The sequence below is a fragment of the Taudactylus pleione genome, unplaced genomic scaffold, assembly GCF_031769625.1.
Source record: "Taudactylus pleione unplaced genomic scaffold, aTauple2 ptg000154l, whole genome shotgun sequence".
Classification (NCBI taxonomy): Eukaryota; Metazoa; Chordata; class Amphibia; order Anura; family Myobatrachidae; genus Taudactylus; species Taudactylus pleione.
Genome location: NW_028284556.1, coordinates 16,401,390 through 16,427,630, shown reverse-complemented (window position 1 = coordinate 16,427,630; position 26,241 = coordinate 16,401,390). Strand labels below are relative to the sequence as shown.

General features: G+C 45.2%; 1 protein-coding gene and 1 pseudogene across 1 annotated transcript in view; both read right to left on the bottom strand.

Moving 5' to 3' along the window:
• SYNE1 (spectrin repeat containing nuclear envelope protein 1) overlaps window positions 1-26,241 on the bottom strand; it is a 546,802-nt gene that overhangs the window by 324,285 nt on the left and 196,276 nt on the right. Inside the window, exons 25-31 of the mRNA XM_088474380.1 lie at window positions 24,550-24,758; window positions 23,433-23,541; window positions 19,865-20,029; window positions 13,066-13,233; window positions 4,940-5,116; window positions 1,996-2,136; window positions 430-590 (exon numbers count right to left, since the gene is read on the bottom strand). Coding sequence (XP_088330506.1) covers window positions 430-590; window positions 1,996-2,136; window positions 4,940-5,116; window positions 13,066-13,233; window positions 19,865-20,029; window positions 23,433-23,541; window positions 24,550-24,758 — 1,130 coding nt within the window. The remainder of the gene's footprint in view (window positions 1-429; window positions 591-1,995; window positions 2,137-4,939; window positions 5,117-13,065; window positions 13,234-19,864; window positions 20,030-23,432; window positions 23,542-24,549; window positions 24,759-26,241) is intronic.
• Window positions 9,579-9,781, bottom strand: LOC148521921 (U2 spliceosomal RNA; annotated as a pseudogene).

Sequence of the window (26,241 nt, the reverse complement as noted above, 5' to 3'; positions counted from 1 at the left end):
CTATGTAAGGGGACCTCTTGTTATCTAGGAGATTGTGGTTTTTCAACAGAAATGAGAAATATAATAGGTGTTGACAAGATTTGTGCTGCACCTAGTTCAGTGCTAAGTGGTGGAATTGTAGGTTTAACCAAGCTGTGCATGGAATTGAAGAACATGTACACATTACAGCCATTTACTGCAAGTAAGGTACGTGGGAATATCATTGGGATTAACATAGGTGCAGACTGCAATGTATAAGATGTGTGTAACTAAAAATCAGATGAACACAACAAACACACTAAAAGAGAAAGAGTTAAAGAATAAATAAATATCAAAACATATCAAACTACTACACATAACATAGAGACATGTATGACAGAACAAGAAGTATGTGATTAAATGACCAAAATGACAGAACAGTTGCCAGTAATCCCCAAGTAATGCACATACTTTTCAGACAGGACCTCTTTAACTTGATTCACATTGTCTTTAATCAATTTAGTTTTCTCCTGAAGGTGGCGCTTGCTGTTCACTCCTAACTTTATGTCAGATGATTTCTTCACAAGGCTTTCAGCTTGGACTGATACAGCTTCGCTTTTTTTACAGGCATCCTGTATAAAGACAAGGCAATCACATCAGATAACTTCACTTATACAATATAAGAACATCAATTCATAACCTTGAAGGATATTAACCCAAAATCCAAATTAAAGTACTGCCTAGACATAACCATTCCTTTAATGCAGCTGTGAGATAAACAATAGCCACAAGGACAGTCCAGATGTACCCCCATACTGTACATCTAGCGCATACTTGCCAACTCTCCCTCATTGTCAGGGAGACTCCCTGAAATAGTACCAATCTCCCTGTCTCCCTGAAGAGTCTAGCAATCTCCCTCATTTCATCCTTACCCCCATTATGAAGCTGTTATATTAAAAAACAGAGATATATACATTCAAATGGGATCATTAGTGTCATTTCCTTGCACTGGTTATTATAAGGCACAATGATCCCTATGAATTTCTGAAAAATATTAGTGTGTTTTCATCAACAAACAGATCTTACTAAATGCTTTTGGGCTGGTTTACATTTGGATGTAAGCCAGGTTTAGGACACGCCTCTCAGATGTAACAGTACACGCCCACTGTAACACGCGCTCATAGGTGCTGCTTTCACAATCTCCCTGAAATGCTTTTTCAAAAGTAGGCAAGTATGATCTAGCGACCATGCGCGTTAAACAGTTCTTCCAGTTGTGCAATGCCATGGTGTGACGCGGTAGATCAGAGATTCTTTCCATGCAACTTTTTACCTTCAAATGTGTCTTATTCGCACAGCGATGCGTATAGGATTCACAAGCAGCTTCTGCTGATTAAAATGAGATGCAGCACAGCCGTTGACACTATAATGTAGCATTTTGCATGCAGATGCACCAGTAGTAGCACACAGAATATATGCATGTCACATATCATTTAATTAGCAGAAGCTGCTTATACATTCTATCCCCATCGATGTGTGAATAAGATGCATTTGAAGGTAAAAAGTCAAACGAAAAGATGCTTGACGCTACCAAGTCACATTGCTCTCACGGGTCATGTGTAACACGACTTGTAGAAAACGGTGGATAGATGTATGTGGACTTATCTGTACATTTTTACTAGGGATGTGCAGGCTCGGATAGGTTCGAGTTTGCACGTGGAGTTCGGATTTTTCCCTCCAAAAAAACGGAACTCAGAACGAGGCAAAACGTCATCTTACATGGACGAACATCATCATTCCTGGTCTTTTGTCCAGGAATGATGATGTTCGTCCATGTAAGATGACGTTTTGCCTCGTTCTGAGTTCCGTTTTTTTGGAGGGAAAAATCCGAACTCCACGTGCAAACTCGAACCTATCCGAGCCTGCACATCCCTAATTTATACATATGTGTAAAGAAGCCTGTTATGTTCAGTCAAATATAACACATTTGTTCTGTCCGTATATGCAGTACTGCAATGTGATTTTTAATTGGTACATTACTTTAGTTTGCTGAAGTTCTGATGACAAATTCTCCAGTGTTCCAAAGTTCAAAGGTCGCTCAAGAGTAGGCCCAATCTGCTTCAGATGCTGGGTAATTGACTCTTTGCCTATTTCTATCTCCTCCCAGTTGTGCATTGTGTCCTATAACAAGAAAATCCAAACAATCATAGCGATTGCATCAGCTTCAATCAAGTTACCCTGTACAGTTCAGTTCAAATTAAGTAAGTAGTACAATGGGTAACAAGCTAACAAAAATGGGTGAAATAAGCCAAGGAATAAATAAACATGAACAATAAGTTATATTGCCCAGAATTATGACTGAGAGTTATGGTTACTTCTTTAAGTGTTTTCGTAGTTTTAAATAACTAAGGTTGACTACATACAGATTGATTATGCAGCTTAGAGCCGTATTCAATTTGAGCCGCGATACTTTTTCGCGGCCCGGACTTTTTGCCTACTTTGCCTGTTTTGCAAGCGGAAAAGTATTGCGCGCGTGCCCGCTTTACCCCGCATTCAATTTGAAAGTACGGGAAAACAGAACCCAGCGAAACTTCAACAGGCGGAAAGTACTGTCAGATTTGGGGAAATCAGCCTGTCACACCCCAAAAGATGCACTGACATGGGGGTTAGCTATGGTTCCCCCAGATTTGGCTTGCTGAAGGTATTTGGTGTTTTTAAACGGGCTCAATAGCTGCTAAATAGCGTCTTTCTATATATGATGCAGAATAGTATTCAGGAGTATTTTTTGCAGAAAATATGTTATCCCAGCAAATTTGAGGTACTTGAAAATGGGGGTCAGCATATTTAAAAGTTGCTAAAGTGAAGTTGAAAAAATCGTGAAAAATCCACTTGCCGCAAGAACCTGCAATCAAAAAACACTTGGGGCATACTTGGGGACCCCCCCTGGAGTCTATTTCACTAGTTTTTAACTTTTTTTTTTGCCCCCAAAATGAAAGTGATTTTTTTGGGGGTGTTCTTAAGTGTTGTTTTTTTTTTTTTTGACACAGTTGTACCCCAAAACCCCAATTCTGCACTTTTTTCGCCTGCTATTCATAGGATGATACTTTTTCGCCTATTACATTGCATTGACTTTCCGCCTAGGAGGAAAGTCTTTCAAATTGAATATGGGGTAAAAGCAAAACAGGCGAAAATGACGTAATTGGCAAAAAAGTATCGCGGATCTGGACTTTTCGCCTCAAATTGAATACGGGCCATAGCCTGAAAGTCAGAATTGATGTTCAGCATTGACCCTCAGGTGCAGGGCCAGCTCAGCCAGATGACAAACTCAGATTGTTGCTTAGAGACAACATTTTGGCAGCGTTTACAACACTGAATGCGGGAAATTATATCACTCAATGTTTTTCTTTTGTATATAGTGCTGACACCACTCCCCATTCCTCATTGGCTGGCAATGAGGAAGTTCGTGCATATAATAGATTAAATTGTCTAAGCACTTCTTACTTGTAATGACATCACAGACCCCAGGGAAACACTCCAAGCATATAACTGACTTGAACGAGCAGCGACCAGCAGCAAAACTCAGACTGACATCCCCCACCTCTGTCTGTCATTATCAGAGGGTGAGTTGGGTACAGCGCTTGAGTGGGGTAATGGAACTGGATGAAGCTTGGCAGTATTGCACTCAGGTACCACTTCTACCATCACTAAACCTGGCGCAGCACAATTTGGAAGATGACTGCATACAGTCTTTTCATTTTTTGTTTTGCTAAGACTGCGGGTGCCTACTTTGGAACGAAGAGGATGTGATCTACGCATAGGAAGAGGTGAGTAAGGAATTTTTATTTACAGGTATACATGGATTACTACTTGGACAAGTGGACGTGAATGGGTCATGGATACTAGGTAGGGGTATGTGCATGTGAGTGTGCATGTATGCTTTAATAAAGTTTTACTATCAAGATGTGTGTACCGTTTATTCTAATATTTCTTTTGCAGGTGAACTACAGGTACCAGCAGGCCCGTAAGGCCCCACATGCTGGTACTTGAGCTTCTCCAATTACCAGCATGTGGGAGAGGCTTGCTGGGACCTGTAGTTCTACTGCAAAAGACAAAATATTTACTTCTTTCTTTTACACTTCACTTTACAACAATCAACCTGGCACCCACCGCCGCAGGGGTTCTGGGGATTGCCCTGGGCTACCAGCCCAGGCCTGGGATTATCCTGGAGAGGGGGACCCCTTTATTGGATGGTCCCCACATCTCCAGGTATCCCTGGCCTGGGCTGACTAGCATTCACGGGTTATTGCTTTGGCCGGGGGACTCGATGAAAGGGTTCCCTTGGCTGTAGCATTACTCCCCCCCTAGAAAGAGTTTGGTGCTGGTTATGGATAATACAGGAGAACCCTACTCTTTTTGTCCCCTGTACTTCAAAAACCAGGACCAGCTCAGCTGAGCCCAGTGCTGGTTGTGCTAAATACAGGGGACACCAACATCTTTTGTTCCCTGTATTTTGACAACTAGGACTGGCTCTGAAAAGCCTGGTGCTAGTTGTGCTAAATACAGGGGATCCCTACATTGTGTGTACCCTGTATTTTCACAACCAGGAGCGGCCCTGAATAGCCCGGGGCAGGTTGTGCTTTGGGGAGGGGGGCACGTCATTTTTTTAAATGTTACACTGTTTATTTTATTTTTTTTAACACAGAAGCTTGCAGCACGGATCTCACTGATCCGTGCATGCATCTGTCTGCTATCGCGCACGATCTTAAGATATGCAAAACGTTAGATCATGCACGATAGAGCTTATGTCACATTGTGCTGTTTTTTCTCCATATCATGTCCTGAAGTGACGGGGAGAGTTCAAGGGAAATCGTTGATGACATTGCATAGTTTGCAGGTTGTCAATTTAATTTTAATTGAATTAAATTACACATTGGCACATTCATCAATCACATTCATAAATAAACAGCCGTCTAATGTGTCTTACCTTCAAGCTTTCTTCTTGCTTTATCATTGTCTTCTCCACATTGTCCAGTTCAGCTTCCATCTTTGTTAGGTCCTCTTGGATGTCTCTAGGTATTCCCTTCTCAGCTTGTATCTGCTTAGCATGTGTAATCTGAAGTTGAATATCCTGCTTCTTCATATGGATTTTCTTTACCTCTTTCTACCAGAACCAGAACATAATGCAACTTATAAAAGTTTTAGCAAAAAATAATGAGATCATAGTGATGGAAAAATATTGAAGTCTGCAGTTGTTGCTATTAGATTGCTCACAATAAGGCACCACTGCTCCTATTTCCCAAGAACAGTCAAAGAGGCATTATTAAAGGTTAATTGGTGAAGGTGGGATTAATAATGCTTATGAGTAAAACAAGCATTATATCTAAAATCTAAAGCATGTACTATTGTAATTCCAGATATCTTATTACAAGAGCAGAAGCACCAGATAACTGGGGGCTTGTCCAGGGGCACTTCTAGAGAGGAGGGGGCCCGTGTGCAGTCTCCAACACGGGCCCCCACCTCTCCGTCCGGCGGCTGGCTGCGCACTGAGCGGTCAGTACCGCACTTATAGACTCTGGGCACTAGGCATTTTCCAGCCGTTTATTACAGGCGCAGACACCGGAGCCGACGTGGGACTCCGAAGAGGTACATTTTATGGGTGCAGAGTGGGCAGTGCCGGCCCCCCCTGGACCCAGGGCACCCTGCACCCATTATAAATACGCCCCTGGGCTTGTCATATATTTTCAATTGTGTGTACCTAAGACTTCAGCAGTTTGAGTACAGCTAGAATAGCAGCTTTTCTACTATGTCTCAGCAGTGTACTGTACAATTTTCTGTATATTTCTATTCTACATAAGCTGTCCCTTTCTACCACCTGCTGTGAACTTACACATTTATTGGTTCAATTCCATTTCTGTATTGTTGTTTGAGAAGCGTGTATAAGATTAGTAGGTCAGAGGAACTTCCATTCCCGTACAGACATCAGACTGCAGCCTGCTATTGCAGTACATCAGGGGTATTCCACATGCAGCCCTCCAGTTACTATGGAACTACATATCCCAGCATGCCCTGCCACAATTTTAGCATGCTCTATTAGCAAAACTTTAGCAGGATATGCTGGGATGTGTAGTTCCACAGCAGCTGGAGGGCCGCATAATGAATGCCCCTGCAGTACATCCTTCATAACTAAGCTCTTTGTCCAAAATATGATTTTGGTACTTACCAGTAAAATCCCTTTCTCCGATTCCACAGGGGACACTGTAGAGATCAAGACATTAGGGTATAGACGGATAGATGAGTGGAGCTGGCACTTTAAATTTAAAAGTGTGAGTGACTCCTCCCCCCTATTCCCAGAAGCCCTAGTTAGAAAATTGGAGCCCGAGGAGATAGAAACAAAATCAGAAGACATAACTGAGGAGAAGGAATCAAACAACACTAGAAGCATACACAACAACAGAAAGTATTCAACATATGTAAAACACAGAACACAAAGGCAGGTAAAGCAGTGCTGGGAGAGCGCCCAGTGTCCCCTGTGGAATTGGAGAAAGGGATTATACTGGTAAGTACCAAAATCCTATTTTCTCCTTCATCCACCAGGGGACCCTGGAGATCAAGACACTGGGGACGTCCCAAAGTATCCTCCCCCAAGTGGGAAAGCCCTGAGTAACCTGCAAACCCCTGCAACCAAAAGTAGATTCTGAGGCCGCAAAAGGTATCAAAACGATAGAAACAAACCAAAAATGTGAACCGTGGACCACAGGCCCGCACGACAGAACACAGTTGCTGAGACGCCACAACGGCAGCCCTAGAAGAACCCATCACGAGTGGAATGCGCAGAAAAGAAAACCGGCAAAGACCGGGCATTAGCACCAGACTGCTGTCGGATAGCAAATGGATCCATGTGGCTAACGTCTGCATAGAAGCAGGCCAAGCATGATTAGCAGCACCATAAAGGACAAACAAGGAATCTGACTTCCACAATGCTGCAATATGGGCCACATAAAACCGATGTGAAAGGCCAAAACCAACTTAAGTAGGAAGATGGTTTGGAACCGCACGGTCAGCATGAGAATGAGAAAAGGAGTTTCAATTTTGCGTCCTCCAAGGCTCGAACAGAGAAGACTGAAGGTACAGCAGAACCAGTTAAAGGCCCAATGGAAAAATAGGTGGGACTACAGAGGCTGACCTAGGAGAACTCCTTGAAGAAAAGATGAATCTGAGGGAAAAAAGGCCAGGCGGCACTGAAATATCGACAATGCTGAAACCTGAACCCTTGAGAGAACCGAGGCGTAACCCAACGTCCAGGTTCCGTTAAAGAATGGAAGGACTGAAAGCAGTGGAGGTAAAATCCCTGTCCTTCACACCAGATCACATAAGAATGAGCTGACAAAACCGGCCTGCGAAACCTGAACACAGTGGAACCCATAGAGTCCGGAACCCTGCTACATCTAAGATAGCGGCAATAACAGCACGCCATTAAATGTAGCAGCTGTAAGTCAGGGTATACAAACTGACTTAGAAGCAGTAGGTCCAGGCGATAAGGTAGAAGCCCGGAATCCTAGACGAGGAGCAGCTGGAGATTTGAGAACCATGCCCAATGGGCCAGTTTGGAGCCACCTGGAAACCAGTGTCCACTTCGCGCTGTACACGATTGAGGACTAACAGAGAAATGGAAGAAAAGAGGAAAGAGGTACACAAGCACAAGATTGTAACCCCAAACACACCCATAGTGCCTACCGTCTCTGCATTGGAGTCCCGAGTTCTGGTGCAGTACCAAGGCACCAGATGACTCTGCCTGGAGGCCATGAAATGTATGTTTGGGCCTGCACCACCTACTGACGAGCTGTTGTGAAAAACCGCCGGTTGAAGGATGAATTCATCAGGATGAAAGTCATGATGACCGAGAAAGTCGGCCTTCTAGTTTTCCAATCCTGGAAGCACACCCTCGAGATCAATCTGGTCACCTGATAAAACAGTCACGTCAGACCGCACTGACGTGCCTGACGGTATGTGTTTATAATCTTGAGCGTGTGAGCGGTCACGTGATGTAAACACCACCATGTGACCACCGACAATTGTCCATGATTCATTAACGTAGTGAGCGGTCATATGGTGTAAACAATACCATGTGACCAAGTGGCCCCTACAATAGTCCGAACAGGATCATCTATTATACACTAGCTATTATTGATAGTGGGAACATGAATTCCCCCGTTAGCATCTAAATAGAATAATAGAAATCATAATGACTATCACAAATATTTGGCCAAATCAACATGATCAAATCATGTGTAACAATATAAAATAAAAATAATATACATGTATAACCCTTGTATTGTCATCAGTGGGATCTTAGTATGCAAACAAATATAAATTAAAGTTATTATAGTGGTTGAACATAGGGCCTGATTCAGACCCGCGAGCGAGCGCTGAGCGCTCGCAAGCGGGTCGATGTTGGCACAGTGAACATGCGCACGACGGAGGCGGCTCCGTCATGCGCATGCGCGACACCCAGATAGCGACGGGCAAGCCGTCGCTCCGGGTCTCGCTACAAAGGAAGCATGCTGTCGATGTTGAGTGACAGCACGCCCCCTTTGGTGGGTGGGCCGGGGGCGTGGCTGCCCAGACGAAGGCGTTCCCATGGGAACGCCTACCTTCTGGGGCTGGCCCCACTGACATCACAAGTGATGTCAGTGGGTGGACTTCTTGCTCTGTACCACAAGGGTCTCGTCGCAAGTCTGATGGTCGCGATGGTCTTGACCATCGCGACCATCATCCTGGCCGCTCGCACTAGCTGTGGGTGGTCACCCACAGCTATGCGAGCGCTCTAAAAATACAATAGGCGGACACTGATTCAGAGCGAGCGCTCTTAAAGAGCGTCCGGCTCTGAATCAGGCCCATAGTTCGTAATATGAATACCTCAAAAAGCGTATCTCTAATGGCCCAATTCATAACATGGGTAAAATAACAAATGTAGTAGCTTATGTTTACTAGGTCAGTGCGAAGCCGTGTTAATGCTTTTGCTCTGGTTCGTCTTGCATCAGTCCATATAGAAAGAAAAATGGAATATAGAAAAAACTCCTAGGTTTAGAGCTAAACTCTTAAAAAAGGAGGTACCCTACAGGGACAGATGTCTGCCAGTATAGCTGTTAAGGAGCTATGTCAGAGCGTGGTGTTGCACAGTGAGCTTGTCATTCTTCTAAATGGAGCAGAGAAAAGAGTGCCTGCCCAGAAAAGAGGAGCAAGCGACCAGGGACCACCTGGTATCTTTGTGGACTTTTACTGACCCTTGTTCAATGTTGCTGGTACAGTACCAATAGTTTCCGTAGGTCGTTGGAGACCGTACGTTTTTCTACCTGGGTTTTAGACTGGAGTTGCGTCAGTAAAGGCCTCGCCTTGTGTAAAAAAATAGCAGAGTTGTTAGTGGAAACATTTGTGGTCACTCAGATACCGGAGTCTGTGACTCATAGAATGAGAACAGCGCAACTAGAAATCTTCAAGAACTCACATGGGAGGAGAAGAACTATTGGTCTAAAGGAACTGGTTCAGAGAAGATACCAGGCCATACAGCTCAGTATTGGGATGTATATAAACATATACTATACAGTACACTGGATAATGGAGACGCTACCCGAAGGAGGGACAGAGAAAAAGATATACTGTAATAATTTGTGGAGTGGACAGAGCAAGCTCTTCTTCCATCTCCCTTTTATAAATACCATCTAATATATTGTACCCAGATAGGGAGCATATTAGATATTAATGTGAGAAGAATAGATACCACACAGGATTTTATCTCAAATAATCTGCTCATTAGTCCAAATGCACTGGGATTCGAACCCCAGTATCAGTGTATGAAAAAAAGTGTAGTAACCATTACACCACCTAGAAGTCATCAATCGATGACATCAGACATATAAAAAGGACTAGAGAACCTGAGCCCGTTACTGATACACAGGGCAGTCTACACCCTCATTATTTCTAAGAGAGAAAGAGAGGTCAGCATTACAGTGCAATATAATACTGTGCAGCATCCGCATTAAAAGCAGAACTGAAGTAATATATATATATATATATATATATATATAAAGACCTTAGTCTCATAAGGAAGACCTGATAATATATAGCCCATTCTCTCTAATTGTAGTGTAACCCTTAATTTTAAACACAGGGGTACACATATAGCCCTATGATGTAACTACATTAAGGGGCAAATTCAATAGCCGTGAAAAGCCGAGGTCGGCAAAAAGCGCAATGATTTTGCCTCATTCGCCTGTTTGGACGCGATGTTTTCGTTATGCGTGTCCCCGCTTATCCCCATAGTCAATACGAAAACAGGCGAAAACACGTATAGGTGAATGTATTTAATAACAAAACTAGCAAAGAGGACAGCATATTTTGGGGAAATCAGTCTGTACCCCCAAAAAAGCCTCACTGACCCAGGAAATCAATATAGAAGAGTATTAATAGCCCTAATAAAAGTGTTTAGTCATCTTAAAATGAGTCAAATGTATGTTTGCATAAGTGTGAAAAAATTATATAATGCCATGTTTTTTGGGAGAAAAATAAGTACCGCAGATAAATTTGGGGTACATGTAAATGGGTACTAGTATATTTTGGGGTCTCTTAAGTGAAGATTTCAGAAAATCTCAAAAATACCCCTGCTGCAGCTTCCTGCAATCTTAAAAACACCTGTCTCAACCTTATAGCCCCCCAAAATACCTGGCCCCCTACTTTTTACCCATTTTCCAACACTTTTTACATTTTCACCCCAAAAATGACTAATTAGTCATTAGGGGGGTGTCCAAAGGGTTCTGAGCCAAGTCCCCACATTTGTACCCCAAACTATGGATTTTGCACTTCTTTTCTCCTGCCTGTTGCTGGAGAAACTTTTTCGCCTGTCTTTCCCTATGGAGTATTCGCCTAGGCGAAAACATCCTGGAATTGCATACAGAGATACCTTGAAAACAGGTGAATCGCGGCTTTTCATCTCTAATTGAATTCGGCCCTAAGTTTAGATCGAGAGTTCTAGGTATGTGTACTGTGAGGTGTCAATCGATCACACTGCCTGTCAGGGGCGCCGAGAGGGGGGGGAGCGGGTACAATTTACCCGGGCCCGGGCTTCCAGAGGGGCCCGGCAGGGGCCCGGGTCCAGCGCTGCCCCCCCTCCCTCCTCACTATCTCCCAGCACACAGCGTGTGCTGAGATGCAGTGGGAGATTGCTGTGGCTGCTGCTTAGCAGCCGCGAGCAATCTCCTATGCCTGAGGGGGGGAAAGATCACACTGATCGCGCCCCCCCTGGCTTTGCGCCGGGCTGAGGGGCTCGCAGCGCCCCCCTCCCCGGCGCGCGGCGCTGCAAATGTATACTTTTTTAAACTTTTTTATTCGAGGGGGCATGGCCACGCCTCCCGCGATTAGGCCACGCCCCCTCTTTACCGGGGCCCGGCAGGGCTCTCAACGGCCCTGCTGCCTGTACTCCCAAAAAGGAGACAAATCAGACTATACTGATAAGAACCATATTACACTATTCCTAATCAAAGGCATAGAAGCAATTACCTATACAGAGGTGGTGCTAGGAACCCCCCCACAATATGCAAAGAAACATGCTGCAGTAGCCCTAGCTCAATGCTGCTTACAAATCTGTAATTTATATATGCTTATATTGACACACAGACATTACAGGTAACAGTGATAGGTTACTCAACAATCTGTGTATCATGTTAATATAGCGCTGCTGCTACCCTCAATAAACTCTGACATGTGAGTAATGAACCCACAATCTCCTGATGACAATTACAGAGTATTATTAATTACTAACCAGGTCTGACCTTGCTAGCTTCCAAGATCAGACAAGATTGAGCATGAAATATAATCCACTTGGGATTTGCTCTAAGGGTTAAGCCTTAATAGGGTCACTGGTGTGGCCGTATGCCCAAAACCTGCAGCAATCCTGAGGTAGCCAAGTGTCAGATTTATGTTATAACATAACCCCACTGGGACAATTTTTACACAGTCAATTCAATAGAAAGAACTTAAGTATATTTCTGCTATTACAGAGCTTCTATAAATATTCTGCAGCTGCCTAACTAATAAGTAGGCAGACTGCTCCAACTGTGTACTGGGGGTGACGAGGCTGTCTGAGCCCACCGCCCACAAGTAGCTACGCCCACAAGTAGCTACATTGCATGCTTAAATAAAAGCCAGGGCAGCACTGTACTATACACTGTGCTGAGTGCTAGAATGACGCGTGTCACACCTGTATGTGAGGGACAAGGCGGCGTTAAAACGATTTCACCCAGCCCCCTTGCTAATCATGGAGGGTGAGGAAGTCGTGGAAGGGACGGGGCCCAGACACTAGCCCGTGAGCTGTGGTGGGTCCACACACTGAATGAGGCTAGTGATATGACCAACTGTGGCGGGCCCCAGAATATCCTCCCCTCCCGCTGGAGCCGGGACCTGGCACTTGTACAATAAAAGTGCTGACAAGGATAACGAGGGTCGGAGAGAGGCACAGCGGGGGTCGGGGGGCCACAGGATAGTATCTCAAACCCCTGCTAGTCATGTGAAAGAGGGCATAATACTTACTGCTGCTGGCATCAGGTCCTGCAGTGGCAAAGGCGGCATGGACACAGCCTCTATAATAGGCAGCGGCGTGTCCCTTCCTGAGCTAATGCCAGGGTGCCTGGGACCCGGACACTCACTCTTAAATAGTGGCGGCGGGTCCCTCCTGATGCCTCCATGTAGCAGGCTGACAGTGCAGCTCTCTGTCAGCCTGTCCTCAATGCTTGTGGGAAGCTATAAAATAAAATATACTAAGTGTGGGCTGAGCTCATCCCCAAGTGACCAGCTCCCTTGGGCACAATTCTAAAACTGAGGCTACTGGGGGCCAGAGGGGGAGGAGTTACTCACACTTATAAATTTAAAGTGCCAGCTGCACTCATCCACCCATCTATACCCCAGTGTCTTGATCTCCAGTGTCCCCTGGTGGATAAAGGAGAAAAAATACACATACAATTAATGAACAAAACTACATTGATGGCATATGTGTATAAATTGAAATATGACATGATGATTATTGATATGCATTGTTATAAAATATGAATTGCTTAATACCTCATAATGGAATAGAAGCTCCTGAGCCTCTTTAAAGCTCTCTGCGTTCAGGATCTTCTCAGCTTCAGACTGGACACCTTTAGAACTGGCAAGTAGCTCACTAAGGACGTGCTTCACTTCTTCCTTGTACTGTACACAGTCTCCAACAGTACTCAAGATCTTCTCAGTCTGTTACAGAAGAATATTATAAATCAATTTTGGGGACGTCCTGTCCATTTACATTACATATTGGAAAGTTGTGGGTTCACATCATATGTGAATACAGACGGACAGAACCCTCATATGCACTAACCTTAGAGAAAATGTACAGATTCAATAATGGGGTTATCTCCCACCTAGAGAGGATGCTTCTTTCTGCCCCTTCTTACAGAGACATATCAGTTTATACACACCAAAAGGTACCTCAATAGCACAAAAATATCCTAAACTAAAGAATGCTAATACTAACAGGCCAAAATCATAGCAAGGGAGTGAATACCAGTGTCCCACTGTCTTTGGCAATTTGTAAGACTTACAATCACTAATAGGTGCAATACAGATGTGTCCGCATACATCCATCCTCCGTGTGCTACAAGTCATGTTAAAAATAACTTGTGAACCCTGTTAAAACTCGGTAGCGCAGAGCGCCTTTTCATGCAACTTTTAACCATCAAATGTTTCCTATTCACATAACAAAACGAATAGGATGCACAAGCAGCTTATGCTGATTAATATGATATGTGCCTATATTCTATTTGCAACTGTGGTTATATCTGTATACGAAATGCTACTTTTACAACCGCGAACACTGTAACGTAGCATTTCGTAGACAGATACACCCGCAGTTGCACACTGAATATAGGCATGTCACATATCATATTAATCAGCAGAAGCTGCTTGTGTGTCCTATTCACAACGCTTTGAAGAAAGACGCATCTGACAGCAAAAAGTTGCACAAAAAAGACGTTCAGCGCAACCGAGTTGCACAGCACTAACGCATTATACATAACACAACTTGTAGTGCACGGAGAATAGATGTATGTGGACATATATGTACTGTACTTCTGGAGTAGAAGCTAGTGACCACCTGTCTGGACACTTCAAATTTCCACCAAATGTCAGTGGGACTTTTTAAAAACAGAATTTTATTGAAAAAAATAAAAGCTATTACATATACCCAATACAGGGGATTCACTACTCAGTATGCCCTTGTTACCAGAAGCTACCTCCTGCTATAGCTATAATCCTGTGCATACAGTAGGTCACAATATGGAGCGTTATTAGATATTAGCCTAAAATTCTTAGGACAGCCTGCAAAGAACTAATTTTGTGCAGGGAAAAAATCTGAGTTATGGTATAATACCTCAGTAGAACTCTTTTTCTTCGAGGTCCATAGGGTCTACAGGATCTACCTTGGGGTATGTAGTTGGAGTGATCCATTGCAACAAAAAGCTTACAGCTTTGAAGCTCCCATCATACACAGCTCCTCCTCCCTATATACCCTGCCCCAGCCACAGGCACTCAGTTTGTAAACAAGCCTAACAGCAAGAGACGGAAAGTGGAGAAGGAAGTACAATGTACCCAAGAAACACTCTCAAAATACGAAGAGGGAATCAGTGACACAAAAGAGCAAAGAACAGATCACAACTGAGGCCAGGTGCATCAGGGTGGGCACCCTGTGGACCCTATGGACCTTGAAGAAAAAGAGTTGACTGAGGTAGGTTGTACCATAACTCTATTTTCTTCTTCAGGGTCTATCAAATGCATAAAATTTGATAAAGGTATGGACAGAAGACCAAGTAGCCGCCTTGCACAGCTGTTCAGCCGAGGCGCCATGTCTAACCGCCCACGATGGTCCCACAGACCGAGTAGAATGTGCTGTCACCTTGTTCGGGGCAGGGAGATCAGCCTGTGTATAGACCTGCGAAATAGTCAAACACAACCAGCGAGCCAAAGTCTGTTTGTTAGCTGGCCAGCCTCGTTTGTGAAACTCAAATAGCACAAAGAGCGCATCTGATTTCCTGATGGAGCTGGTACGATCCACGTAGATATGTAGGGCTCAAACCACATCCAAGGACGCTTCACCTTTGGAAAGGTCTGAAGACTGAAAGGCCGGGACTCCAATTTCTTCATTAATATGAAAATGGGATACCACCTGTGGAAGGTAACCCTCTCTAGTACAAAGAACCGCTCTATTTTGATGAAAAATCAAATATGGAGAGCGACATGACAGTGCTGCCAAATCAAAAACTCTGCGAGCTGAGGAAATAGCGAGAAGGAAAATTGTCTTCGCTGTCAACCATCTAAGGTCCACCTTATCCAAGGGCTCAAAAGGAGAAGCTTGCAGTGCCCTGAGAACCAAAGATAAATCCCATGATGCCACCGGAGGGACAAATGGAGGTAGCAGATGGAGAACCCCCTGCAAAAATGTTCTAACATCCGGCAGGGGAGCAATTCTGCGCTGGAACCATACTGACAATGCAGAAAGCTGAACTCTCAGAGTAGCCAGGCGAAGACCTAAGTCTAAACCCGCCTGAAAAAGAGCAAGCGCTCGTGAAACCCTGAAAACTTTAGGGTTATATTTTCTGTGGCAACACCAAAGAAAAAATGAATGCCAAATCCTGTGATAGATGTGGGCCGAAGACGGCTTCCTTGCCCTAAGCATCATCTGGATCACAGAAATAGAGAAACCTTTGGCCTTTAAGACGGAAGACTCAAGCGCCATGCCGTCAAAGCCAGCCAAGGCAAATCCGGATATAGGCAGGGACCCTGAACTAGTAAATCCGGTCGTAGAGGCAGTGGACTGTCTATGGATAGACATGTCAGATCGGTGAACCAATGTCTTCTGGGCCACGCAGGAGCATTTAGTATTAATCTGCCGCCCTCCTGCTTGAACTTTATGACGACCCTTGGGAGGAGGGAGATTGGAGGAAACAGTTATGCTAACCTGAAGTTCCATCTCACCGCCAGAGTGTCCATGAAGGTGGCTAAGGGGTCCCTTGTTCTGGACCCGTACATGGGGACCTTGTGGTTGTGACGTGATGCCATGAGGTCTACATCTGGTAGTCCCCACCTGTCCACCAGGAGTTGGAAAATGCCCGGTTGAAGAGCCAATTCTCCAGCCCATAAGTCCTGATGACTTAGGAAGTTGAGGACTCCTGTGATAAATATTGCCGAGATTGCTGGAAGGTGGCTTTCTGCCCACTGCAGAATGTTCGCCATTTCGCTCATGGCTGCCATACTTCGTGTGCCTCCTTGATGATTGATATAGGCCACCCCAGTTGCATTGTCGGACTGAATCTGGACAGGCCTGCCCTGAAGTAGGTCCTGTGCCGAATGAGCGCTCTGTGCACTGCACAAAGCTCCAAAACATTTATCTGTAGGTAACTTTTCTGATCCACCTATCTTCCCTGAAAGGTGTGATAACCTGTCACCGCACCCCATCCTCACAGACTTGCATCCGTGGTGAGGAGTACCCATTCTGGGACCCATAACAGGCGACCCTTGTCTAAACGAGTTGTCTCCAGCCACCAAGCGAGGGAAAGCCAAACCTCTGGCGAGATGCGATCATCTGAGACTTTATTAGATGATACCGACCATCCCAATGAGACAGAATCCATTGCTGCAGGGACCTGGAGTGGAACTGGGTATAAGCAACCATGTCGAATGTGGACACCATGGAGCACAGCACCTGCATTGTCAAGTGAACTGATACTTCCTGCTTGCAAAGTAGACTGTGCACCCGAGATTGAAGTGCTGCAATCTTGTCCTGTGGCAGAAGAATCCTCTGTCCCAGAGAAACCAGCAGTGCCCCTAAGTGCACCATTTGCCAAGTTGGAGAAAGAGAAATTTTTTTCCAATTGATTATCCAGCCGTGCTTATGTAGGCAGACAAGTCATCTGGAGATCACATTGTAACATCTCCTGAGTTTGTGCCAATATCAGGAGGTCATCCAAATATGGCAGTATCCTGACTCTTTGTCATTTGAGATGAGCCGTCATGACTGCCATTATCTTGTTAAATACCCGAGGGGCTGTGGCCAACCCGAAGGGTAGAGCCTGAAATTGGTAATGTTGCTGATCTACCGCCATTCTCAGAAATCCTTGGTGAGATCGTGCAATAGGAACATGCAGATAAGCATCCTGTATGTTCAGGGAGGCCATGAAATCTCCAGGCTCCATTGCCAGCATAATTGATCGTAGGAATTTGGGCACATGGATGAATCTGTTGAAAGACTTCAGATTCAGGATAGGGCGATGTGACCCATTTGGTTTCTGAATCAAAAACAAATTTGAATAATATCATCACAGGCACGGGGATTATGACGGGAAAAGTCAAAGACCCGACCGGGTCTATTGGTAGGGTTGTACCAACAAACCTCTGGGGAAGATGCCTCAGGAACGTGATGGCATAACCATGAGAGACCACCTCTCGAACCCTTCTAGGGGGAGGCCCGTCCCATCAAGCAGTGGGCTTATCGTCTGGCTTGGAATCAGGACGTCTGGTTGACCAGGATTTTCTGGTCTGCGGTTTCTTGTGGGAATTATCCCATCTAGAGGAAGACTGTCCCTTTGTCCTACCCTGTGGGCAAAAGGACAGAGCTGACGACTGCTTATACTTAAGGGTATTCGCAGATGGCAACCCCGCAGATTTAGATGTTGCCAGAGAAGACACTATGTCATCCGGCTCTGGTCCAAACAGTACCTTCCCAACAAAAGGCAAAGACTCCATTGCCTTCTTGGACCCTGTATCCGCCTTCCAGGTCTTTAACCAAAGGGTTCTTCGAGCCGCAACTGAAGTTGCCGATATCCTAGAAGCAAAGATACTTGCATCAATGACCGCTCAGAATCCTGAGGCAATGTCTGAAGAGAACCTCTCTTATGCCTCTGTTTTACTGCTCCTGGTCTATTCGCCTGCATCACCTGCTGAGGGGCTATAGATGGCAGCATACTCTGACTAGAGTGAGCAGAAGAATCAAACCAATAGGGATTCATGGGAGACATATACATAGAAGGATGCAAATGCTGTGGGTATCCCATAGCAGGAGGCAATATCGTGGCAGGAGCACGCAACACTGCAGCCATGTCCACCAAATGCGAAAATACCTGAGACCAAGAGGCCACCCAGGGTGGTTCTTGTGCTAGTGCAGGTGTACAAGATAGAAACGGTGACTGTTTAAAACAGACACCACACAACCCTTCTTGCATAAAATCCTGTTCAGACAGGCTTGCAAAACAGGATTTACCTGATTTTAGCACAGGAGGCTCATCCTTCTCTCCTTTACCCTTAGACATAACAATGTGTAACAGGTATAAGGTATAGAGTATAAATGCAATGTGACTTTAAATGAAAACCCCACACACCTTCAGAGGGATGAGGAGAAACACAGTGATAGATATATCTGACCGTTTTGAAAACAAAAAGGCAGTATAAATATAGCAGCTAGCATCACATACAATGCATAAATATATTCAAATGCTAATGCAAATGGACTCTGAATCAACTGACCAGCCCCTCAGGTGTACTGGTAGGATATAGAGTGCTATACACCTGACCCAAGGGAGTGGTATACAGGGAGACAGACCTAACCTCTGAGACCAACAGCTTTCAGCAGGGCACCCAAGGTGGACTGTGAGCGTCTCACACACGAGGTGGTCAGAAGTAGCAAACCAGATTCGGGAATCCGCAACCAAAAGTTGTGTCTGGGTTGGCGGAGGAGCGGCCAGGGGAGCACCTATCTCCTCTAAGCTGCGATTTTGACGGCACGGGTACACAGTAGTAGACGCTCCTAGTGTGCTTTGAGTATACTACCCATCCCCGGCGACAGACGATATGGCCTCCCGCCGCCTTAGTGTGGACACGGTAAATGGGATCTTCACCTGCAGCTGCCTCCGATGCATCTCATGCACCGGAGGCCTGGACTGCTCCGCACATGATTCCCCACATGAGGAATGACCTTACCTGCCATCTCCAAGAATTCGATCGCAGTCCAGACCCAAGCGATGCCGCTAGCTAAGCCATGCTAAGGTCCGCCGAAATCCCCAGGGCATATAGCGGTACTGGCATTTCGGCATCGGCGGAGGTAGGAGTCGCAATATATGCATCGTAGTCGACGCCTAATACTGCTAACTCAGAAGTTCAAAAAACTAAGGTAAATCAAAAAAGAAAAAGGCCTCCCGATGTCAAAACGGTGCGCCTGGATACTTGCTGCGCACCAAACAAAAAAATTGAATGTCTGTGGCTGGGGGCGGGGTATAAAGGGAGGAGGACCTGTGCATGATGGGAGCTTCAAAGCTGTAAGCTGTTTGGTACAATGGATCACTCCAACTACATACCCCAAGGTAGATCCTGTGGACCCTATGGACCCTGAAGAAGAAATAGCAAGAGTCAGTGCCACACCTCTGTAGGGAGCAGGTAGAGGGGTGGTTAGGCCTGTCAAGAGCCACGCCGGGCCCCGGTAAAAACGGGACGTGGCCTAATCGCGGGAGGCGTGGCCATGCCCCCTTAGGTAAAAAATAAAGTTTAGCAGCGCCGAGCGCTGGCGAGGGGGGCGCAGTGAGCCCCTTCAGCCCGGTGCATAACTAGTGGGGGGTGGGATCAGCTTGATAGCTCCCCCCACAGGTGTAGGAGCCTGCTGTGGCTGCTTCTTAGCAGCCGCGAGCAGTCTCCCAGTGCAGCCCAGCACACAGCAGTGCCCCTCCAACAAGCCCAGGCCCGGGTAATTTGTACCTGCTCCCCCCCTCTCGGCAGGTGGTTTCTGACAGGAGAACCTTCCCCCATCAAGACACATTTTATTCCAGTGTTAGCATATAGAATGTACCTCGGTGAGAGAATCCAGAAGTGCTTTCAGGTCTGTAGAAAGTCTGGATAGATCAGTGCTTTGTTTTCTCACTTCTGTCTCCACTGACACATCAGTAAGTGCGGTGAGTCTGTCTTTCAGATACCTGAGATTTTCTTCTTGTTTATTAACATCTTGTCTGATTTCCTGTAATTATATAGTGTTCAATGTTAGTTTCAATGACATATAACGGGATGCAATCGGGAAGCCGGCTGACGTAAGCCCAACAGCCGGCTTCCCGACTGCTTAATCCCGGAGAGGGTTAAATGACAGGCGTCTAAAACTAGACATTTTTCCGACGCTGGGAGACGGGGGGAGGCCTCCCGATCGAAGGCATGCCAGGCGCCGCGAGCGGACAGCCGCGGGGGGGGGGGAGGGTTAGGTTTAGGGCTCCCGGGGGGGACTTAGGGATAGGCACCCCCCCAGGAGGGTTAAGGTTAGGTTAGGGGGAGGGAGGGTTAGGGTTAGGCACCCCCAGGGCGAGGCTAGGGTTAGGCACCCCCTCGGGGGTTTAGGCAGCGGGGAAGGGGGGGTTAGGTTTAGGGACTTAGAGGGGGGATTAGGGTTAGGCACTGGGGGGGAAGGTTAGGGTTAGGCACCCCTAAGGAGGGAGGGTTAGGGGGGTTAGGTTAGGATAGTAAGTACTCACCTACAGACGATCGGGATTTCCTGCGCTGTTGGGCTGCCGCTGCCGGGATCTCTTCATTTGTCTGCCTGCCGCTGCCGGGATTCGAACTCCCGGCCATGCGGCCAGTGGTATTTCATACCGCTTCCCATATAACACCACATTATAACTGTAACTAATTTGATTGTATTTTCAAATTACATTTGTTGAATGTTTAACTGTGATAATTACCAGGAAAAATATCCCCGTCTTAGGAGAAAACAGAAAACCAATGGGGGAGGTCAGGAATAGTAAGTAAATGGGATTGGAAGGGAGTGGGCTGTCATTTTACCTCATCGGGGTTATTCAAGTTACAGCAGTTGACCCATCGGTCCCATATTTATAACTTTAAAAATATGCTGGTAACTGGCATGTTTATAGTTATAACACCCACATGGGTGAAATGCTGTAAGTACTGTAGCATTTAAGCAGTGTTCCGATCCCAGCTCCGTCACAGTGAGGTCAACATAGTGACTGGTGACATCATCCCTGTTGTTCTCCTGACTGCATACCATTAGACAGTACCATAGGGTCAGAAAGAAATGTGTTTCATTTTTCACATATCATAATATTCTCAATGCTTTAATTAAATAAATATTACCCGTAGAGAGGTGATCTTCCACAGTACAGCTAGGTGGATTTTTTCTTATTAAAATCTGGGTACACATATACAAATATATCAACAAGTGTGTACCCAACCTTAGGAGAACTTAGGTCCTAGGGCACTGTTTATCAGTTATCTTTTTTGGGGCCAAAAGTCTGGTAGTACACAGCATGACTACCACATATGTTCAGTGGACCCGCCCGCCGTTCTGGCACTGGTTCAGCATAGAAGAACCTTGATGGGAATAAATGACACATTTATAATCTGATAAATGTTTCAAGCAGACCCACTTGATGGCTTTTAGTAGTTGCAGTTGAAAAATAATATCTTTCAAATTCTGAAATGCGCTGTGGAGAGGAGCACTTATACGGCTACTAGTGACAGACATAAGAGACTGCAAATGGCCTACTGACTACCTCCCAGCTGTCCTGACGTTGGTGAACATGGAAAGTGGTGGTGCTTCACCCTATACTTGGAATATATATATGGATGGATGTGGGCAGAGCTAGGGAGGATTAGTTCTTAATTTAATCTATTTGCATTATGTCAATGAAGCATGGCAAGATCATTGTCAGGGAGCAGGATGGAAAACAAAGTGTACATGCAGGCCCTAATGTAGTTTGTATTCATTTGGGATAATACAGAATGAGACTCACACTACCTTACTTAGTGCAACTTGCATAATGCCTTGAAAAATGGGCGCACACATGTGCCTATGCAGAGTTATGTGATTCTAACACTTATACAGCATGAATGTGTACGCAAGTGGAGTAGAGCATATACAACTGCGCGCAAAGCAGATTCATATGTAATTGAGTCACCTTTCCTGTTGCATCTGATGGGAGTAACTGGGTAGTAACAGGGAACTAGCACAAGGCTAAATTTAGGAATTGCGCGCTCAGCAAAGTTGTGTGTACACATAAACACACCAGTTTTCAGATAGATCTTTAACACCAGGGATAGGGCTCATTAGAGTGTTCACTGATAATGATGACGGCTATAAAACCAAGCACACATATAGGGGCGGTATGGTTGAAGAGATGCATACAAGTGAGCATATGCACTTAGCAATAACGGCAAACTTTGCATCGGCCCCATAGCCTGCTGAATAGAGCCTAGTACTGCTAGGAAGAGCAGATTGTTTATGAGTCCAGATTAAAACTATCTACATTAAGAGCATCTGCACAAGGCAGTATCACATATGAACTCTCATTTTCACATTTTCCATGGCAAATATAGTATATGGAAACTCCTGATTTCTGTGTGAGTTATCTCAACATCGGCTTTTAGACAGTGCAAGTATATTTACCCACGTGCACTTATAGAGTACAAATTCATTGTGGAAGGTTATATAGAGATCAAGTGAGCCCCAAACACTAGTAACAAATTGATTTTAGACACGTGCGCTTTTTTGGGGGCATTTTAACTTGCATTAAGAGAGTCACTAGCCTGAACTGTAACAATCATTCCAAAATAGGTGATGCTTTTCCGTTATGATCAAATCACGTTAAGACAAAGCTACCACCTAATAATAACTACAGTATATGAACTGACATTCACTAATTAGAACTGTAAAAGACATAAAGCATAATGTCATTTCTAGAAAGGCTGGGGCTAAAGGGATGAAGAATAAATAAGAATTTGCAGATGCAACCTGAGGGGTTATGCACAAGAACATTACTGTCCATAAATACTGTGTTAAATCTTGCTGTACATGTTTGCAAGTCTGTGATGTTTTGCGGTTTTCCATCAGGTACCATATAATACAGCATAGAAAATAGGCAATAACCATAGACAGAACTGCAGTCAAACATTAATGTTCTAAAGCTGGCCACACACTAGACCAACTTTCATCTAACCATCCGACTAGTTGATTGGTTGGAATGAAAATCTGGTAACGTATGGGAGTAACTGATGATCAGCAATTTGCTCCTAAATGCCAGAAAACAGATGAAAATGGTCGTCAGACAAGTTTGTTAAATGTTTGATCTAAACAATTTGTTCAAACAACAATTTTTTTCCATATTGCGGCGTTTGGGAGCAAATTGCTGATTGTCATTTGCTTTCATACCTTACCAGATTTTCATTCCAACCAATCAACTAGTTGGCTGGTTGGATGTAAGTTGGTCTAATGTGTGGCCAGCTTAAGAGTCTGTATGAGCCTTAAAATTATTCCCATACAAGTCTATTTGTGCAAAACTTTTCTGCAAATGTAATAATTCTAGAAAACAAACATAGTAAGAAGTAACACACAAATATTCATATCATAGAGAACACGTCACCTGTACTGAAGCTTTTAATTGCCCATATTTTGTAACGTCTGTGATCCGACTTTTAATTTGCTTTAATTGCTTGTCCTTTACCGCGAGCCAGTCTGACAATCTACTTAATCTGTTATGTCAGTGAGAGGATATAGAAAGAAAAATCACTTGATCATATAAAGATTTGCATTGATAAATGGTATACTTTTCATATTTGTTAAATATAATCTGCATTTTCATAAAGCAACAAAACACAGTATAGCAGTGGTTTTCATCTGCATTCCTCAAATACCCCCAACAGGTCATGTTTTCTAGATTTCCTTATTCATGCACAGGTGAGATAATATATATTGCTGGGTCAGTAATAGTCACACATGTTTACTTTTCACAGACAGAGGGCCTGACTCAGAGATGAATGCAGTGTGGATCGATGCTGCGACCTCAGAAGCAGAGGATGTGTATCTATAATGGGTGCAGGGCCTGCACTGCACACCCTGCATCCATATGATCTAAAACTTACCTCTCTGAAGGTCCCACGTCGGGTGTCTCAGTGCTGCTCAAAACACCAGAAAATGGGCGCCGCCGCCATTTTTCCAGTGTTTTACGCATGTACAGTGAGGAAATCGCCGGGAAAATGGCATCCACACCATTTCTCAGGCGATCTGCGCATGTGAGGTAGACTCTGAACAGAGTCTACTGATGCTGTGGTGGCCGACCAGACGCGTCAGTCAGCTGCTGGCCGCCGGGGAGAGAGAAGGGGGCCCTGGACAGGGAATACACACGGGCTCCTTCCTCTCTTAAGATGCCCCAGGCGTATATACAGTATGCTAATGTAGCAGGAGGTATCTTTAGTGAGAAGACGCCAACTGCTGGCTTCCTCAGATCTGCCAGCTGCGTCCATAGTTGCAGCATCGGATCCACTGCGTGAACACTGGGCAGCAATTGGACATCTGCCCAGAAAATTGAGCACTCCCAGAAAATGGGGCCATCATGCTCGTTTCGGGCAATGCTTCCCCTCGCCGCCCCTAAACAACTGCAGACTGTCTCTCACCCGACATCGCAATAACATGTACAATGACATGATAACAGTAGGATGAGAAAGAAGACACTATATATCATTTCTGATTGAACACAGTACCTGATCTTGAAATCTTTCCATTTGTCTGGATGTTCCATCAGTCTTAGATGTGCACTGTCAATTTGGACTTTCAGATCTTTCAACACTTCTCTGCAGCGTTCTAACACTCCTCTCACTGGGTCTCTTTCTTGTAGTTTTAAACATAGCTCCTCAATCAGCCGCAGCCTCTTCTCACACAATTGGTAGCAGCCTTTCTCACCAAAGAATGTCTAGTATACACATATGTAATAGGAAAAGACACAGCAAACAGTAACAATATTTGCAGATGTGTAGTAAGGAAACTTCTCCAACAAGTAAATACAGAGAGGAGCAATAATATGAGATATGGTAAGAACTTACCCTTGTTATCTCTATTTCTACGAAGTCCATAGGGTTCCACAGGATACCTTGGGGTATAGGTGTGACGTCAGTCGCTGGGCACCATAGAGTTAAGCTTTTCAGCCTCCCAGGATGCACTAGGGTCCCCCTCCTATACCCCGCCCCCGAGCCAAGGCACCTCAGTTAGTTATCAAGCCATAGGCCGGAGGAGGAGAAGGAAGAGAGAGAAAAAAGATCTGGACACATACAAGAATCACATTCTCACCAGAGGGAGACGGAAAACCGGTGACCAGAGCAAAGCCCATCTGCAGCACAGGTGCGACAGGGCGGGAGTCCTGTGGAACCCTATGGACTTCGTAGAAATAGAGATAACAAGGGTAAGTTCTTACCATATCTCATATTTTCTACTTCAGGGTCCATAGGGTATCCACAGGAAACCTTGGGGATGTCCCAAAGCAGTATCCTTTAAGGGTGGGGACGCTCCTGTGCAGAAAGGAGAATCCGCCGCCCGAAGGAAGCATCCTGAGAGGCGAAGGTGTCAAACCTGTAATACCTCACAAAGGTATGGACAGAGGACCACGTAGCAGCCTTGCAGATCTGAACTGCCGAGGCACCACGTCGAGCTGCCCACGAAGGACCCACAGACCTAGTGGAATGAGCCTTCAGAGAAGGAGGGACCGGTAGGCCTTCATGAAGATAAGCTTCAGAAATAGCCATACGGATCCAGGCTGCCAAAGTTTGCTTTGAAGCAGGCCAACCCTTTTTACGGAAGCCATAGAGGACAAACAAAGCGTCCGACTTCCTAAACGAAGAAGTGCGGTCAACATAAGTCCTTAAGGCCCGCACAACATCCAAAGAGTTGTAAAGCGCAACGGAATATGCTGCGCTATATAAGAAACTGTTAATAAATAAATAAATAAGAGGCCTCACCCAGGGAAAGACCCGGTGAGTTAAAGGCCGGAACAACTATTTCCTCGTTAACATGAAACTGGGAAACAACTTTGGGAAGAAACTCGGGCCGAGTGCGGAGCACTGCCCTGTTCCCATGAAAAACCAAGAAAGGGGGTCTACAAGAAAGAGCCCCTAACTCAGAAACACGTCTGGCCGAAGCAATGGCCAGAAGGAAAACAGTCTTAGCTGTTAGCCATTTAAGATCCACTGAGCCCAGTGGTTCAAACGGCGGTCCTTGGAGAGCCCTCAGGACCACAGCCAAATCCCAAGGCGCCACAGGTGGAACAAAGGGCGGCTGAATGCGGAGAACACCCTGCATAAAGGTGCGCACATCCGGGATTGTAGCAATCCTACGGTGAAACCAGACAGATAGGGCCGAAACCTGTACCTTCAAAGAAGCAAGGCGAAGCCCATGATCTAGTC